The sequence below is a fragment of the Seriola aureovittata genome, chromosome 23, assembly GCF_021018895.1.
Source record: "Seriola aureovittata isolate HTS-2021-v1 ecotype China chromosome 23, ASM2101889v1, whole genome shotgun sequence".
In the NCBI taxonomy this organism is placed as follows: domain Eukaryota; kingdom Metazoa; phylum Chordata; class Actinopteri; order Carangiformes; family Carangidae; genus Seriola; species Seriola aureovittata.
In genome coordinates this window covers 13,973,323-13,991,274 of record NC_079386.1, presented here as the reverse complement: position 1 = coordinate 13,991,274, position 17,952 = coordinate 13,973,323, and the positions used below count along the sequence as shown (strand labels likewise).

The window sequence follows — 17,952 nt, the reverse complement described above, 5'->3', positions numbered from 1 at the left end:
TGAGAATTCAAATGTATTACTAGTTAATACTAAAAGGGGACAGGAGCACCTAGCTACTTTTCTTTTCTTCATTTAATGTTAAATTTGCAAATTGTAACAAAAATATGAGAATAAATATTGACAAAACAATTCAGTCGTATTGGTGGTATTTTATTGAGAACAGCTGGATCACACTCACATTATGTCAAACAGGTTAAACACACAAAACACTGTTGAAATCTAACATCTATCATCTCACACTTAATGACTTTAAAACTGCACAATAACTTGAGTACTAAAGCTGAAATATAATGCATCAAACTGCTAATTGTTGCTGCTTTTTGGAACAGCCTGTATTCAAAGTTTCCTACTAAAATCGTACAAATAAGTGACAAAATAACTTAAAAATTTAAAAAAATTATTAAAAATAAAAATAATAATAATAACACCACTCATAAATATTTAATGTGAATACACCTCAGATCTGTTGTGCCTTGTGCTAAAATAGTATCAAACCAATTTATTTACATAATCTATTAACAAATTAACAGTATAAAATAGTGAGCATGTCTGATATTTGGAAAGCAGAGGTGCTCACAATTGTTTCAGAAGATACTGTCAGCCATTTTACTTTGGTTTTGATGATGCAGCTTTCTTTACAGACCTGGAAGAAAAACACAAGAGAAAAAAGACATAGGGTTATCCAAGATGCAAAGCTGAGTTATAACTCAGTTATAAATCAGCACAATATTCAAATGACATGGCAGCATTATTACCAAAAGAAGTTCCTGTTTTTTTCACTTCAGAGTAAAGAGTCTCATCAGTTTCAGCAGGAGTTGATTTTCCTGTGAACGGAGAGATGATTAGATTGAGACGGTTGCCAAAGATAAAGTGCTGAACTGACAGTTAGATTGTCGCTTCAAGTAAGACAAAGGTTTATCCCAGATGTAAAGCTGCTTTCTGACATATGTCATGTGTTGCAACTCCTAAAATCAGCATAATATTCAAATAGCATGGCAGCATTATCACCAAAAGATGTACCTGGTCCTTCCACTTCAGAGTAAAGAGTCTCATCAGTTGCAGCAGGAGTTGAGTTTCCTGTGAAAGGAGAGATGATTAGATCGAGACCGTTGAAGGTGAAGTACTGAACTGACAGGTAGATTGTCAGGGTTAACATCTCCTCTAAGCAAAATGACAGTATTGTAATGCCCCTCGTGCTGAAACTAACCAGGTAGAGTAATATGGCTTTTACAGAGTTTACTGATGTAGTGGAAATGTAAGTAAACAGTTGTTCAGCACGAATATAAAACATATGATAAACACACCATACATTACTAAAGAGACACTCACTAAGAAAAAAAAGTAATTACCACAGCAACTACTTTACAAATATTAAACACACATCACACCGTGTCCAAGGCCAACATGTTGGAAAATACAAACGCAGGTGAATGAAGACTTTACTAACCTTTCTTTTTCTTGGCTTTTCCTTTGCTGATGATGTTGACCTCGGCATACATGGGACTATTGTCTAAAACAGAAGCCAGATCTCTATAATACACAGCTGATGGATTTACAAGTAGAGAGACAGGGCAAAAAAATACGGGATGCTTATGCTTTTGTGTCGCATAAGATACTGAAATGAAAATCAAAATACACAAAAAGCAGTTGTCACAACACTGTCACGACAACGCTGACACTGCAGCTAATGCGTATCACGTTTGTTTTTGTGTCTCGTCTTGTTTGACGGTTTGCTCTGGGTCAGAACCTGTGGATGCCGTGAGCGACAAACTGCCAGCCAAAAACACGTATCAAAGGGTGGGGAAATAATGTCAGTGATAGACTATTTATACATTTTAATTATCAATGATTGTGCCAACTCATTTATGGAAGACAAAAAGGAGAAGGTGGAGGGGGAATTTCCACGTATAAGCAACAGTATTTCATAATCTGCAACAGTGTGACCAGAGAGTGAAAATATAAGAGAGAGAGAAAATCTGTTTTCTTCCGTATCTGTGAGATGGAAATATACTGGAAAGTAATGCCACACAACACACAGTGACAATCACATATTGTAGATGAAACAATACAGAATCTGAGCATACCTGTTCCTGTCTTCAAATCAGAGTAAACGGAGGTCTCAGCTGCTTCAAGATGCTTCTCTGTTAAGAGGAATTTAGAAAAGAAAAGAACTATATTTTTTAGGCACTGCAGGTCAAAAACTCTCTCTTTGCTTTCTACATTTGGAGTACTTACTCTTCTTTCTAATGTTTTTAAGTTCAATAGAAGAATATGTCACATCCTGGGATTCACCTGCAGGTAAAATAAACATATATTTGAGTTAAAGGATTTTATATCAAACCCCTGTGGTGTTGTATTTGTAACTGTCCCACGTTAATCAAAAGGTAAATACTGTACCATTGTCAGCATCTTCAGAGTCTCTGATTGTGTCATAGAGACAAGTATCACCTACAGTAACAGAGCAAGCTGAGGTCAGAATAATCCTTTTACCTCCATTATACAAAACAAATATCACATTTTTAACAAAAATCCACAGTTGGTTTTTTGTTTGTTGATTTGTGTTTAAGGTGAATAATATTTGTGGTTTCTATCCGTCTTGAAGTTTAGGTTCAGCTCGAGTAGAATCAGTGTAAAATACTCTGATCTTTTGTGGATGTGGCCAAAGGATTATTTGACAAAATTCTTGAGACGGCTTCATTTTTAAGAACGACGTCCAGTCTTGTGGACTTCAGGTTATGATTAACATTCATCTGATCAGAAACTGAGTGTGAGAAATTTTAATTAAGAGTCAATGAAAAGTAAAAAAAAAAAAAAAAAGTAAGTAAAATGCCAACCATTTAGAGGAGAGGCGTATTCATTACGTCGAATTTCATTCTGGTGAACTCCATAAGTTGCGGTTGAGCTGGTGCTCTGTGACTGGATCGGCCTAAAACATGTAATAAATACAGTAAATTTAACACAGAAGAAGAATGTACTGCTGTTGCATTTCAGACTGGAGAAGAGAGTGTTGCACTGACCTGAGGAAGCGTGAATCTGTGAAAGAGATATTTGATGTTAGATTTTTTGATTGTAAATTGTTCTACTGCTATTTTTTGTCGTGAGAACAGGGTGCTTCTATTTATTTGAATAATTAAAGAGTAAGTAAACCATTTAATGTCAGAGGGAAAATGCCTCACCCTTGGACTGTCTGAAGCGACACAACAGGAGCAGGAGAAGAACAAACAGAACAAACAGCACATGGACAGACAGCAGAGAAATGAATGATGCTGCTGAGTGGTTCCAGGTGTTTCCATGGATGTTTTTCTACACTTTACTTTTACCTGCCTGTCTAAAATACAGAGGTGTGTATTTCATGTTAAAAGATGCTTCTTGTCTTTATACAAAAGTGTTTTCCTCTTATTTGTCTCATTAGATTTGTGTCAGTTTTGTGACTGTTTGTTTATCTTGTCTCTAACTGCTTTGTTACCTGCTGAAGTCTTTTATTGTTATTTATTTATTCATCTTATTAATAACAATCTCTGGAAATCATCTGATCAGAAACTGAGTGTAAGAAATGTTAATGAAGAGTCAATGAAAAGTCAAAAAAAAAAGAAATGTAAATAAAATGCCAAGCATTTAGAGGAGAGGCATATTCATTACGTTGAATTTCATTCTGGTGAACTCCATAATTTGTGGTTGAGCTGGTGCTCTGTGACTGGATCGGCCTAAAACATGTAATAAATACAGTAAATTTAACACAGTAGAAGAATGTACTGCTGTTACATTTCAGACTGGAGAAGAGAGTGTTGCACTGACCTGATGAAGCGTGAATCTGTGAAAGAGATATTTGATGTTAGATGATTTTAAATTGTTCTACTGCTATTTTATGTCGTGAGAACAGGGTGCTTCTATTTATTTGAATAATTAAAGAGTAAGTAAACCATTTAATGTCAGAGGGAAAATGCCTCACCCTTGGACTGTCTGAAGCGAAACAACAGGAGCAGGAGAAGAACAAGGACGACTCCACAAACCAGCAGAGCGATCAGCCACACGGGAAATGAAGAGCTTTCAGGTCTTGGCACAGCTATTGTAAATATTAATTGTTAATTAAATGTTAACAATATTGATACACCTCTTCTTAACAGAATTGATAAAGGCATTTCATAAAAATGAAAGACAGGTGGCTACAAGCCTTAGGAAAAACAAAACTTTAAAAAATACATCTGAATATACTATATGTTGACAGTGTTCCTTTGTCAGAGCAACACACTTCACAAAATAGGAAAAGAATCAAATATTTTAAGCCTACTCACCTTTAACTGACATCCAACTCTGTGCTGACTCTCGTCCTGAGGACTGACACTTGTAGAAACCTTCATCTGACTGTGACACTGCAGAGATATTCAGCTCCACTCTGGAATCATTTTGGATGAGTTTGTCATTTTGATAGAAAAACACACTGGAAAGATGTTGTTCTGTCCTGAGTTTACAGCCAAGAGTGACAGACTCTCCCTCAGTCACAGGACGGACGGGGCTCAGCAGGATAATACCATAATAATCTGTAACAGTCAGAATATGAAGTTTCAGTCAGAGATCAGCTGGTGCAGAGCTTTAGAACCAGCTGACAGACATGATGAGAATGGATTAATTATATGCTTTTATTCTTATTCACTGCTGATTTATTTTACAGGATGATCATAAGACCTGACATTTGATCTTGTTTACTTACAACCTGCTGTGTGTGTTTTACAGAACCTGTTGCCAAATAAACAACAGCTTTTTACATTGTCCTGTAAATTCTACTGTAGTTGTTTCCTTCAGATCATCTGTCAACATACAAGAGCGACACTAAACCAAAGCCTCATCATGATGAGAGGCAACGTGTGACAGGATGAGAGGAAAGATGTGACTATGATGATGTTGATGTGATGTTTAGTTGCAGCCACAGATGAGAAGCCAAGTTGTGCTTCATTAGCTCAAGAGAGAATGGGGACATAATTAATGTGTGCTCATCAATATTATTTAAATTAACACCATTTATTATTTTTTATATGATCATCTGAAGGAAAAAAAACTAAACTAAACTATTGAATGTTTTCAGTGGCTTGTTACACTTAGCACTTTGGAAGGAGGAAGATATTTACTGTGGCCAGAATTTGGACGTGATTTGTTTTGTGAAGAGATGAAGTGAGTGAAGTGAGACCTGCCACCAACATCATGATGCTGCTAAATAACGAAGAAGACTGACTGAACATTGACATTTGATTTTCATTCAGTAACAACCTATTTATGTGAAGTGTTCAGGACATGGAGGAAATGATTTTCTTTGTTTGGTAACATATAATTAATGATTAAACCATGTAACAGATCGAACTCTCCAAGGAACTATATATGTAACAACTCAATTCTAAGACATTATCAATTAACTCACATGAGATTTTAACAATAATTCAGATTCATGAAAAAGTGAAATAGAGAGAAAATGCAATAAAGCGTACTCTGTAGAGTGATGTTGACTGTGTTGCTGAACTCTCCTGATCCAGACTCACACCAGTACACTGCATCACTGGGCCCATAACTGTAAATGTTACATGTGGATCCAGTAATTATCCCGAAGTCAGAGCAGTGTGACAGGTATTTACTCTCATCAAACCTCCTCACTCTCCACTCAGTAGAGTTTCCCTCACAGCTCAGTGAGACAGAGTCATAGATGAAGTGCTGCACTCTGTCAGGACTCACTGTGAGAGACGCTGATGGACGAACATCTGAAGAACAAACATAGAAAAGGGTCAAACCAGCAACAGAGATATGAACATTAAAAAGAGCTCAGTGTAAATATTCCTTTGTTCATCTTTTGTTTGGTGAGTGTTAGAAACATCAGCAGCACCAACACTGAAACAAGATGCAGAGTTTGGAACAAACAGCACATGGACAGACAGCAGAGAAATGAATGATGCTGCTGAGTGGTTCCAGGTGTTTCCATGGATGTTTTTCTACACTTTACTTTTACCTGCCTGTCTAACATACAGAGGTGTGTATTTCATGTTAAAAGATGCTTCTTGTCTTTATATAAAAGTGTGTTCCTCTTATTTGTCTCGTTAGATTTGTGTCAGTTTTATGACTGTTTGTTTATCTTGTCTCTAACTGCTTTGTTACCTGCTGAAGTCTTTTATTGTTATTTATTTATTCATCTGTCTGTGCACCTGCCTGACCACTGAGTCAACTCTCCAACTGCACTTGTCCTGTCTGCTGGGGGAGGAAAAGCAATTGAGAATAAACATTAAGATGAGCTCAAGTATCCAAAATAAAAGGACACATTGAAGAAAGTGGAGCTGCACTTCAATGAGAGGTGGAAACCTTGTATCTCTGTGTTTGTTTGTGGCTTTTGATGCTTTCAGATTAACTGAAGAAGGATAAGGGAAGGACAGAAGGAAACAAGGAGAGAAGGATATTCAACCCAGTTCCATAATCAGTACATTTCTTCCACTGGGGACCATGAATGTAAAAATACATTTCTTTACCAACATGAATATTTGTTTTTAGGAAATGTTGCTCACAGACAAAAACATGGATGAACTTAGGTAATGACTGAACATTTGCTTCTTGACAGAAAAAACACTAAAGAAACAACAAACTCACCTCCAGACCAGACAAACTTTAGTTCACTATTCTCAGTGTAAATCACTGGGTCTCCTCTTCCAGCCTTACACACATATCCTGCTGTGTGTGTCTGACCATGGACGATGTAGGAATCCTGTTCAGTCCCACTGCTGCTTCCAGGGAGCAGCTCATAGCTGTAGGAGCGCTGTGATCCATCAGGAACAGCCTTGTACCAGTAGAACCTCCATCCTGCAGATGGAAGTTCAACCTCACACTTCAGAGTTACTGAGGCTCCAGGACTCAGCCATGATGGAGACACAGTGAGGACAGGCCGGGGTTTATCTGTTGGAAAGTTATTTTCTCAGAATGAAAACATGTTATGACATTATCTCTAAACACATGAGTTGTTTAGATTTTCAGTTTAAATGAAATAAGATCAGACTTACTGTCATACACTGTCAATTTGACCGAATCACTCCACTCTGTTGTATTATGTTGTGCACTTTTCATTCTGCCCCTACACCTGTAGTCTCCACTGTGGGATGATGAAGCAGAACTAATCCTGTATTCATGTTGATCTGAAGGTTTGAGTGAGCTGTTAATTTCCCATTCATACGTCCACTCAGTGTCTCCTCCCTGGATCTCACAGCTGACAGTGATCGTCTCTCCTCTGTATATCTCAGGCCAGTTTGGTTGCAGAGTCACAACAGCCGTGTTTGGGACTGTTCATGTTCAAGGATTTATGATAAGAACATAAAAATACCAAGAGTTTCAATTAACATTAGATTTTTTTTTTCTCAATCCTAATGATGCATCATGAATACACAATAGACTTCTTCTTCTACATTGTGCATTTATTGCCAAACTCACCAATGGTGTCAATCTCAACTGACTGACTGAACTGTGTGTAGTAAACTGGGTCTCCTCTCTCTCCTCTGCACCTGTAGAGTCCTTCCTGTGAGACACTGGTTGTTCCAGTTGTCTGGGAAACAGCATCATGTGTGTTCAGAGGTTCAAAGAGTTTATTCTCTCTGTACCAGTAGTATTTCCAACCAGATGATGGGTTCACAGAGCAGGTCAGTGTCACACTGCCCCCTGCTGGTAGGACTCTGCTGTCTGCTGTCAGAGAGGCCTGGGGTTTATTTGCTGTTTAGTTCACAGTGAAAAACAAAACAAGTCAATAGTTAAAATAGGATTTGTTCCCTGTTACCTTGTTTCATAAACTCTGAGCAGACTTAAAACACTGACAGTTATTACAGGTGGATTCATTGAAACTGATTTCACCCAACTCACATGCAGCCCTCTGTCAACACTGAAGAGACCAAACTCTTTCTCTAAAGTTTTCACAACCTGACACCTCTAGGGATTAATGATGGAAATAAATAAATGAATATATCAACATCTCAGCCAAAACAACTGAATCAACTGCATCATAACTTACTTCTGCTACAAAGAAAACTACATGTGTACAGCCACAAAAAACACTTTCATTTTTGAGGGGATGTCAGTGGAAACTGTGGACTCATTAAACAACCACAAGTCATTTTATTTTTCATGTATCAGAACTGTATAGTGCTTAAAAAGTTACTCTGATGTTACAGTAAAAAGCTCATTTTCATTCCTTTGTTACTAAACTAAAGAACATTTTTCACTGAGTGACTGAACAGAGCTACAATGATGTCTGAAATGTTTTTGTTGTTTTATTTAGATGAAAGAGATTTTAAAAATAGGAAAACATAATTTTTGTATAAATGAAAGACGTTCAACTTACATGAAACTGTCAATCTCATGACCCGACTCCACTCTGTTAAGTAATAGTCTCTGCTACCTCTACAGCTGTAGTCTCCACTGTGAGACTCAGTAACTCTGCTGATAGAGTATTCACTGTGTGATGGAGGATTGTTTGAGCTGGTTGTTCTCCATTCATACGTCCACCCAGTGCCTCCACCTCCCTGGATCTCACATCTGACAGTGATCTTCTCACCACTGTATATCACAGACCAGTTGGGCTGCAGAGTCACAGTGACCCTACTGGAAACTGTTGACATAAAAAATACACAGTGAGGATTCAAATGTCATAATTATTGCTGCTGTTTCTAATAAGAATCGTCTGTATTAAGGTTAAATAAACAATACAAACAACTCAACAGCCATGAACAACAGCATCAGTTTAAGTTACAAACACATGAAAACATCAAACAGTGTCTACAAAGAAAACGACTTTGGACGACAAGAAATTAATCAGGAAGAAAAGTAACAACTGTGCATCAGGAGCAGCTCTTTCCCACAGGGACTTTGTGCTCATGTTTTTAATGTGACTGTCAGATACAGTCTGAGAGGAGCAGCTGAAACTCAGCATACGGAGGGTGACAGCAGTTCTCCAACAGACTGGTAGACTTTCCACAGACACTGACACAGAGCAGACACAACAGGCTGTTTGTCTCCAGTTATTTAGAACAACAGTCTGATAATTCTCTCTGACTGAGTCTTGAATCTCACGCTGAGGTTACTGTTCCAGCAGATCAGTGACGATATGGGAAGAGATTCAGTTAAAGATCAATAAAAGGTGAATCGTGTTGACTTTGTATTTAGAACATAAAAGAGTAGAATAAGTAAATTTGCATTTTTTACCTTTTGGTTAAATTTTAAATAAGGAGCAGGTGGAGGTGTTAGGGAACAACAGATGATAAATAAATAAATCTTCTCAGGCCTAAACTGTTTGTGAAACTGAACATCAACCCAAAGATCTCAACGTCATGTAAACAACTTCTGTTTCTTAGAAGCCTTTAAATCACTGTTTAAGTAGGTTTCATAGGAGGATGTTTCAGTATTTACTTCCTGTTTATATTTATATTCTATTTTTTTCCTGAGTTAACCCCCCATCAGCTCCTGATGAGGGTTTTAATGTAAAATAAAAAGCTTGATGATGTTAAATGTGCCTCTGTCCTTCACTACGTGTTTACAGAATAAAACTACAGACTGACATGTAGAAATAAAACAATGGAGAGAAAGAAGCGAATACACTCACCTGAAAACAGCCACTCTCATTGTTTGAGATCTATTTAATAAAAATCTAAAATCTCCACAATTTAAAATCTAAACTGACACTAAAAAGCTTCTTGTGTAAAACATGTGGTGGACTGAAGGATGACAACAAGTTTACAAATCCTGGAACAAGCAGACAAACTCTTCTAGATGATAGAAATGACTCTGAGACAAGAAGCACCTTCCAGTCTTGTCTTGACTGTGCACAAAATTTTTTTTTTTTTTTTCCTCTTTTCTTCAGAAGAAAAGATTTAAAAAGTGTATGTTGTCTTATTCTAGAACAAATGACTAAACTCACCAGTTTTCTGAATGAGGACTTCCTCACTGTTCTGAGTGAAGAACTCTGGGTCTCCTCTCCCTCCTCTGCAGCGGTAGAAACCTCCCTCTGTGACAACCATAACTCCTCTAACATCTCTTACTGGATCAGCTGCAGAGTGTGAGTCACGTCTGAACCCGTAGTATTTCCAGTCATCAGAGCCGTCCACAGAGCAGGTCAGTGTCACACTGCCCCCTGCTGGTATGGTTGTTCTGTCTGCTCTCAGTGTGGCCTTGGGTTTATCAGCTGTTCACATTGAACCAAAAGAAGCAATTAAATGATTGGAATAAAACAGCTACTACCATCACATGAAAGTGACAAACATCACATGACTCTCATTGGTTGATAAGTGATTTAGGAAACACAGGAGTTCCCACATAACTCACTAACTAGGTAGTGTTCATGTTGTATTAGTGCAGTGATCAGTGGCATGGTTCCCATACAGGAAGTGATACAGGTGCTGAGGTCCTGTTGGTGAGCTCAGCACAGACTCACTGTGATTTGTTCTTCACTTCATGGAAGAAAAGCACATAGTTCTCTGTTCTTCGCTGAGCATTTCTCTGTCAATCATTACAATTCAACAGCTCACTGTATCATGGCTCCACTTCACTTTCTCTGTTCTCACAATAACAACAAACACTATTTGTTACTGAGCTGCTGCTCAGAGACTTCATTATTGTTGGAGGGAAAATGTTTCCTCTTTAATTTACATCAATGAAAACATTAAGAAACATGACATTTTCAGAATGAATGAAAGACGGTCCAACTCACGTGATATTGTCAATGTCAAGACGTCACTCCACTCTGTTAAGGAATAGTCACTTCTACCTTTACAGCTGTAGCCTCCACTGTGAGACAGAGCAGCTCTGCTGATAGTGTATTCATGTTGACCTGAAGGTTTGAGTGATCTGGGTGTTCTCCATTCATACGTCCACTCAGTGTCTCCACCTCCCTGGATCTCACATCTGACAGTGATCTTCTCACCACTGTATATCACAGACCAGTGGGGCTGCAGTATGACCCTACTGGGAACTGTTGACATAAAAAATACACAGTGAGGATTCAAATGTCATAACTCTTGCTGCTGTTTCTAATAAGAATCATCTGTATTAAGGTTAAATAAACAATACAAACAACTCAACAGCCATGAACAACAGCATCAGTTTAAGTTACAAACACATGAAAACATCAAACAGTGTCTCCAAAGAAAACGACTTTGGACAACAAGAAATTAATCAGGAAGAAAAGTAACAACTGTGCATCAGGAGCAGCTCTTTCCCACAGGGACTTTGTGCTCATGTTTTTAATGTGACTGTCAGATACAGTCTGAGAGGAGCAGCTGAAACTCAGCATACAGAGGGTGACAGCAGTTCTCCAACAGACTGGTAGACTTTCCACAGACACTGACACAGAGCAGACACAACAGGCTGTTTGTCTCCAGTTATTTAGAACAACAGTCTGATAATTCTCTCTGACTGAGTCTTGAATCTCACGCTGAGGTTACTGTTCCAGCAGATCAGTGACGATATGGGAAGAGATTCAGTTCAAGATCAATAAAGGTGAATCGTGTTGACTTTGTATTTAGAACATAAAAGAGTAGAATAAGTAAATTTGCATTTTTTATCTTTTGGTTAAATTTTAAATAAGGAGCAGGTGGAGGTGTTAGGGAACAACAGATGATAAATAAATAAATCTTCTCAGGCCTAAACTGTTTGTGAAACTGAACATCAGCCCAAAGATCTCAACGTCATGTAAACAACTTCTGTTTCTTAGAAGCTTTTAAATCACTGTTTAAGTAGGTTTCATAGGAGGATGTTTCAGTATTTACTTCCTGTTTATATTTATATTCTATTTTTTTCATGAGTTAACCCCCCCATCTGCTCCTGATGAGTTTTTTAATGTGAAATAAAAATCTTGATGATGTTAAATGTGCCTCTGTCCTTCACTACATGTTTTCAGAATAAAACTACAGTCTGACATGTAGAAATATATTATAGAGAAAGAAAGATAGATGGAGCAAGTCTAGCATATACTCTCACCTGACATTAGTGTCTCTAAATGTTTGAGATCTTTTCATTGAAAAAATCTAAAATCTCCACAATTTCAAATCTAAACTGACACTAAAAAGCTTCTTGTGTAAAACATGTGGTGGACTGAAGGATGACAACAAGTTTACAAACACTGGAACAAGCAGACAAATTCTTCTAAATGATAGAAATGACTCTGAGACAAGAAGCACCTTCCAGTCTCGTCTTGACTCTGTGCACAACATGAAGAGGGATGAACGTTGTGTTTTCTCCTTCATCAGAGCTTCAGGAGCTACTGACATTTAATCATTGTTTTGCTTCTATTTGCTGTTGGTATCAAAACGTCTCTTTCTTACACTGCTGATAAACAGAGGAAGAGATTTAAAGAATAAATGTTGTTTTATTCCAGAACAAATGACTAAACTCACCAGTTTCCTTAATGGTGACTTTACTGCTTTCTTGTGTGAAGAACTCTGGTTGTCCTCTCCTTCCACTGCACGTGTAGACGCCTCCTTGTGTTATGACTGTGTTTGGTTGGTCTGTGTCTCTTACAGTCTGAGCTTTAGAAGAGACAGAGGTTCGTCTGAACCAGACGTATTTCCAGCTGTAAGAACGATCCACAGAGCAGGTCAGTGACACACTGCCCCCTGCTGGTATGGTTGTTGTGTCTGCTCTCAGTGTGGCCTTGGGTTTATCAGCTGTTCACATTGAACCAAAAGAAGCAATTAAATGAGTGGAATAAAACAGCTACTACCATCACATGAAAGTGACAAACATCACATGACTCTCATTGGTTGATAAGTGATTTAGGAAACACAGGAGTTCCCACATAACTCACTAACTAGGTAGTGTTCATGTTGTATTAGTGCAGTGATCAGTGGCATGGTTCCCATACAGGAAGTGATACAGGTGCTGAGGTCCTGTTGGTGAGCTCAGCACAGACTCACTGTGATTTGTTCTTCACTTCATGGAAGAAAAGCACATAGTTCTCTGTTCTTCCCTGAGCATTTCTCTGTCAATCATTACATCTCAACAGCTCACTGTATCATGGCTCCACTTCACTTCCTCTGTTCTCACAATAACAACAAACACTATTTGTTACTGAGCTGTTGCTCAGAGACTTCATTATTGTTGGAGGGAAAATGTTTCCTGTTTAATTTACATCAATGAAAACATTAAGAAACATGACATTTTCAGAATGAATGAAAAACGGTCCAACTCACATGATACTGTCAATCTCATGACCCGACTCCACTCTGTTAAGTAATAGTCTCTGCTACCTCTACAGCTGTAGTCTCCACTGTGAGACTCAGTAACTCTGCTGATAGTGTATTCACTGCGTGATGGAGGATTGTTTGAGCTGGGTGTTCTCCATTCATACGTCCACCCAGTGCCTCCACCTCCCTGGATCTCACATCTGACAGTGATCTTCTCACCACTGTATATCACAGACCAGTAGGTTTGCAGTATGACCCTAACGGGAACTGTTGACAGAAATACACAGTCAGAAAACAACTAAAAGTATAAAATCAAGAGACAAAACTTGATACTTTTCAGCACAAATTCAGATGGTAATGATAATCATTAATGATAAGCAATAAATATACAAACAGCAGTGAAATTGGTGATAAAAAAATAGTATAAAAATATTTTTTAAATTATTTATACAATTAAAGAAATAAATACACTCAACATGAAAAGATATATAAAAATGTGTAATAAGTTTTCAGACAATATACTGAGGAACAAAGAATCAACAGCAAATTTAATGAGGTGTCTGTTCTCATGCTGGGAAATGACAAAAGAATCAAATAGGAAGAAGAGAAAAAAGCAGCTCATCTGCCATCACTGACTCACACAATTTGATAATAAATATCAAATATTAAAAGAAAAATATAAATTTAAAATATAAAAAAATGTTTGCTTAAACATGCAGCTGAGTGATGTTCAATGTCAAGTCTACTAATACTGCATGAAGAAGTCAGATGTTTTATCCAATTCCAGATGTTTATAAATATTAATAAATAAATATGAACAGCATTAAGAAAGGACCCTCAACTCCTCTATTGTGTTTGTAAACAAATTAAAGGGTCCAACAACTATTATATTCACGCCCTGATGAAGTTTTTACTAATTGTTTTATAACTTTATTTTATAAAGAGGTACTGGGCCTAAGTCATTTATTCATCAGGGCTGTAACTGATCTCCTCCACACTTCATGTATTGTTTTATGATTTAAAGAATCCATGTTGTTTTACTCCAGGGAAAATCGGTTAACTCACCAGTTTCCTGAATGGTGACTGAATCACTTTCAGCTGTGAAAGAATTTCTCTCTGGTCTCCATCCTCTGCATCTGTAAACGCCTCCTTGGGAAATATTTTCTGTGTCTGATTCACCAGCTTTAAAGCGCTGAAGTTGATGAGTGTTTGAGATGACTCTGAGGAACTCATATGTAAAACCAGCAGAGCCGTTCACAGAGCAGGTCAGTGCCACACTGCCCCCTGCTGGTATAACTGTCTTGTCTGCTGTCAGAGAGGCCTTCAGTTCAGGATCTGTTTAAGTTAGAAAAAAAAAAAAATGTTATTAACAGAGTGTTCACCAACACACGTCTCAATCATAAATCATGTTTTGTTGAAGTTAACTGATTCCATCCATTCAGTCCCTTTGCGTCCACGCTTATCAGCTCACACAGAAGTGTAACACAGCAGCCAGCACAACATGCCACGACTCAAACACAGAGTATAATTACTTTCTGTGTAAAAATGAATCATATGACTCTTTGTTATTAAAATCTTCAGGCAGGACTGTTTTACTTTTCTGTAGCTTTGTTTGATCTTTTCCCGCCTTGAGAGTTATCTGCACTGTCCACTTGTTCATTAGGCTGCCCTGTTGACATGATCAGATTAATGCATGAAAAAACTCTATCTATGAAAATAACAGACTCTTCAGTAAATGCAGTTTGACATTAGGGTCAGCACAGCATTTGGTCTCCCTCCTTCAACATGCATAGCCTCCAACACTGCCCAGACACAGTCAATTAGATATTTCACAACCACGTTTCTGGTCATTTCATATTGAAAATCCTCACAAAGTTTTAGTTGTTCTGGAGGCTCATACTGTCCCAACGTCATAGAGAGACTTTTCCTCTTGGTTTTGCCTTTCATTTGTCAAACATCTATATCTGCAATATTTGATCATTTCTGACTTTGACAGCTCCTACAGGTGATACCAAAAGAAACTGTGTGGCAGTCAGCACACATGCCAACAACTGAAGTCAGTGAGATAATCTGTACTGCATGCAGGACACTGTGACAGACTCTGACTGGGCTTGATTCTGTCTTCATACCAGACTCATCAGTGCCCTCTGCTGGGTCACTACTCTGCCCTGTTAAGATGACCAGATGAATGCATGAAATCGGTATGAAGGTAACAGGCTCTGCCCTGAGGGTCAGCACAACATGACAACCTCGTACATGAACGTGCATCCAACACCAACCAGGAGAGATAAATACAACATGAACTGTTTTGAAAAATATGCAATTTCATACTGTTGAGCACAAATGTCATCAAAGTCATTTAAGAATTTGCATTGATCTATGAAATAAAATGTTACATACATGATGAAATCTCAACACAAAGACGATATGATTAAGAGTGACGTTGTCAGTAATAAGTCAGAGATAAATACTATATAAAATATTATATTATATAAGTGAGAAAAAACAGGAAGGAACTTGTTACCTTCAGCCTTTCCGTAGAAGAGTGTATTCAGCACTAAAATAAAGATTGAAACCTCATCAGACGTGATCAATCTGACAAACAGTCAAAACCATAATAAACTACAGCATTTAAGAACCAGGGGGATTTTCAGCTGAGGCAGCTCTTGCTTATCAACTCATTTGTGAGGCAATACTCAAAAAACAAAACTCAGAAGAAACACATGAAATAAAATTAGAAATATATTAAATCTATAAACATAATACCTTAGACTATATACTGTGCATGCATTGTACAAATGTTTGTCCAAAATAACTAGTACAGTCATGTATTTAGTCCACCACTCTGAACCAAGAATAATCAACACACATGGTCATGCCAACAAAACCACCACCTTGATAAAATCATGAATCTGCCTCTGACAGTCACAGATTGTGAAAATGACTGATGTACTCACAGAATAAGGACAGCACACAGAGCAGAGTGTGCCCCATCTTCACATCCAGCACTGACACCGTCGCCCTGCTGCTCTGCTTCTGGGAAATGTTTCTACTTTACATGAATAATAACAAGCAAAAAGAGAGAGAGAGAAAGAGACGTACGTAGGAAGAAGAAGTTACATTTCATACAAATACGAGATTAGACTTTCTCTCGACTTCTCCTTCTGAGTATAGCCTCTCTGTTCTTCCTTCCGTTTTGTACAAAACTGAAGACAGCTAACATGGCTTTGACCACAGTACACGTTGACATGTTTACACTTCCTGCCCATTGAAAAGATATATTAGCTTGTTTTTTGGCAAATGTTTGTGTCTTTTGCATCCACAACGCCTGTTATGTCATGAATTGTGTTGCATGTACGCACAGTACATTGTGTATGTCTGTGCTTAACACTTTCCATAACGTATGATATAAAATGTCAAAACTTATTTACTGATGAAATACTCAAATACTCAGCAATAACACTTGTGGTGATGATATAAAACCTTAGGACTCAAGAGAGCATCAGTGACAATGAAATAGTAAATATGGCATACATTGTGTAATGTGGAAGTGAATCACACTATAACCAACAGCACTATTAGCAGGTGTTTTTGAACCAGTGCATTTCCATTCTGTGCACCACAAGTTCTGAAAATCACAGGTTCTTTAAATTTGCACGAAGCCGTGTTTTTAAAGAAAAACACTTTCAAATGTTCTCTGCAATGGCCACAGAAAAGACCAGAGAAAGACTCACTGAAATCAACTTATCACACATTCTCACACTCATTGAGATGCTATTTTTATCTGAAAATATCCCCAGGTCTTCATCTTAAAATCACAAAATTAAGCTGCAGTACAATGATGAAAAATACCCGATACCTTCAGAGTAGTATCTGCAGATCTTCTCAGTTTGAGGTGGTATTCTGGTTTCTGCACAATCTTCCTGCGAAACCCTAAACACAGAAAATGACTAACTCTCCCATATACCAGCTAGCCTGTTCTGCTATTCATAGCTGTAATTTAATTGTTTTTCTCATACAGAATAGACATAAGAAACTGAAAGCATTTTTGTTGGTATTCAACAACCACAGTTACCATGACACTTTAACAGTCTGCTAAAACTCACAGGCTAAGGCTGCCTGGTGGTCGTGTGGTTAAGAAGCATCATGGGCGGACTCATCCACTGTGTGGGGGCCAGAATAAACTCAGCAATGTCTTGCAAAATAATACAGACTCAGACTATGATTAATTTTAAAATCAAATCACCCTAAAGACAGGGCGCAGGACATCAAATCTGAATCCTGAACAATAAAGCAATAACTTGGATACTTAAGTGGACACATAGCTGTTAGATAAAAGCTCCAATTAATGTATGTAACTTGAATTAATGTAGTTTGAAATACATCCATGCTTCTTTTAAAATAACTTTGAAACTTGAGCAACAAAGGCCTAAGAATAAGCAAGCCAAGTGCCTGCGCATGAGCACATGTGAAAAAAAAAAAAAGGTTCCTCTTCACACATTAAGATGTGTTGCTGTGATAAAAACAACTATACATTGTCATCAAAACATTTCAGAGCTAATGCATTTGCAAGCAGATATGAAGAAGTACAATATACAAATCAGAATGTGCCATGTGGTAGATAATTAAGTCAAGTGCAATGCATATTAACTGAAAATGTAGCAATTTGAGCATTATGTTTGAAATTGTGTTTTTAATTGTTGAATTTTTTGAACAGCAACTAGTGGTGGCATAAAGATGTTAATGGTCAATATCTGAAATATAATTA

At 37.6% G+C, this 17,952-nt stretch overlaps 1 protein-coding gene across 6 annotated transcripts; it reads right to left on the bottom strand.

Annotated features, from left to right (window-relative positions):
* Positions 1–134: 134 nt before the first annotated feature.
* On the bottom strand, positions 135–17,216 carry LOC130164138 (immunoglobulin superfamily member 1-like). 6 transcript variants are annotated; one of them, XM_056368627.1, is made up of 26 exons: positions 17,044–17,216; positions 16,142–16,236; positions 15,709–15,741; positions 14,250–14,519; positions 13,191–13,451; positions 12,396–12,665; positions 10,712–10,972; positions 9,923–10,186; positions 8,351–8,617; positions 7,450–7,725; positions 7,026–7,301; positions 6,619–6,921; positions 5,478–5,744; positions 4,293–4,538; positions 3,950–4,063; positions 3,796–3,811; positions 3,640–3,704; positions 3,018–3,033; positions 2,835–2,926; positions 2,398–2,448; positions 2,236–2,292; positions 2,085–2,141; positions 1,448–1,510; positions 1,021–1,077; positions 756–824; positions 135–643 (listed from the first exon to the last, which is right to left on the bottom strand). In XM_056368627.1, the coding sequence occupies exons 2-26, from the start codon at positions 16,176–16,178 to the stop codon at positions 636–638; spliced, it is 3,696 nt and encodes a 1,231-aa protein (XP_056224602.1). In that variant the 5' UTR covers positions 16,179–16,236; positions 17,044–17,216; the 3' UTR covers positions 135–635. The 6 variants fall into 6 exon arrangements, 5 of the variants coding, with proteins under 5 accessions (XP_056224602.1, XP_056224603.1, XP_056224604.1 ...); XM_056368628.1 differs by having other exon boundaries at positions 16,142–16,233; XM_056368629.1 differs by lacking the exons at positions 3,018–3,033; positions 3,640–3,704; positions 17,044–17,216 and having other exon boundaries at positions 16,142–16,362.
* Between the last annotated feature and the right edge of the window lie 736 nt (positions 17,217–17,952).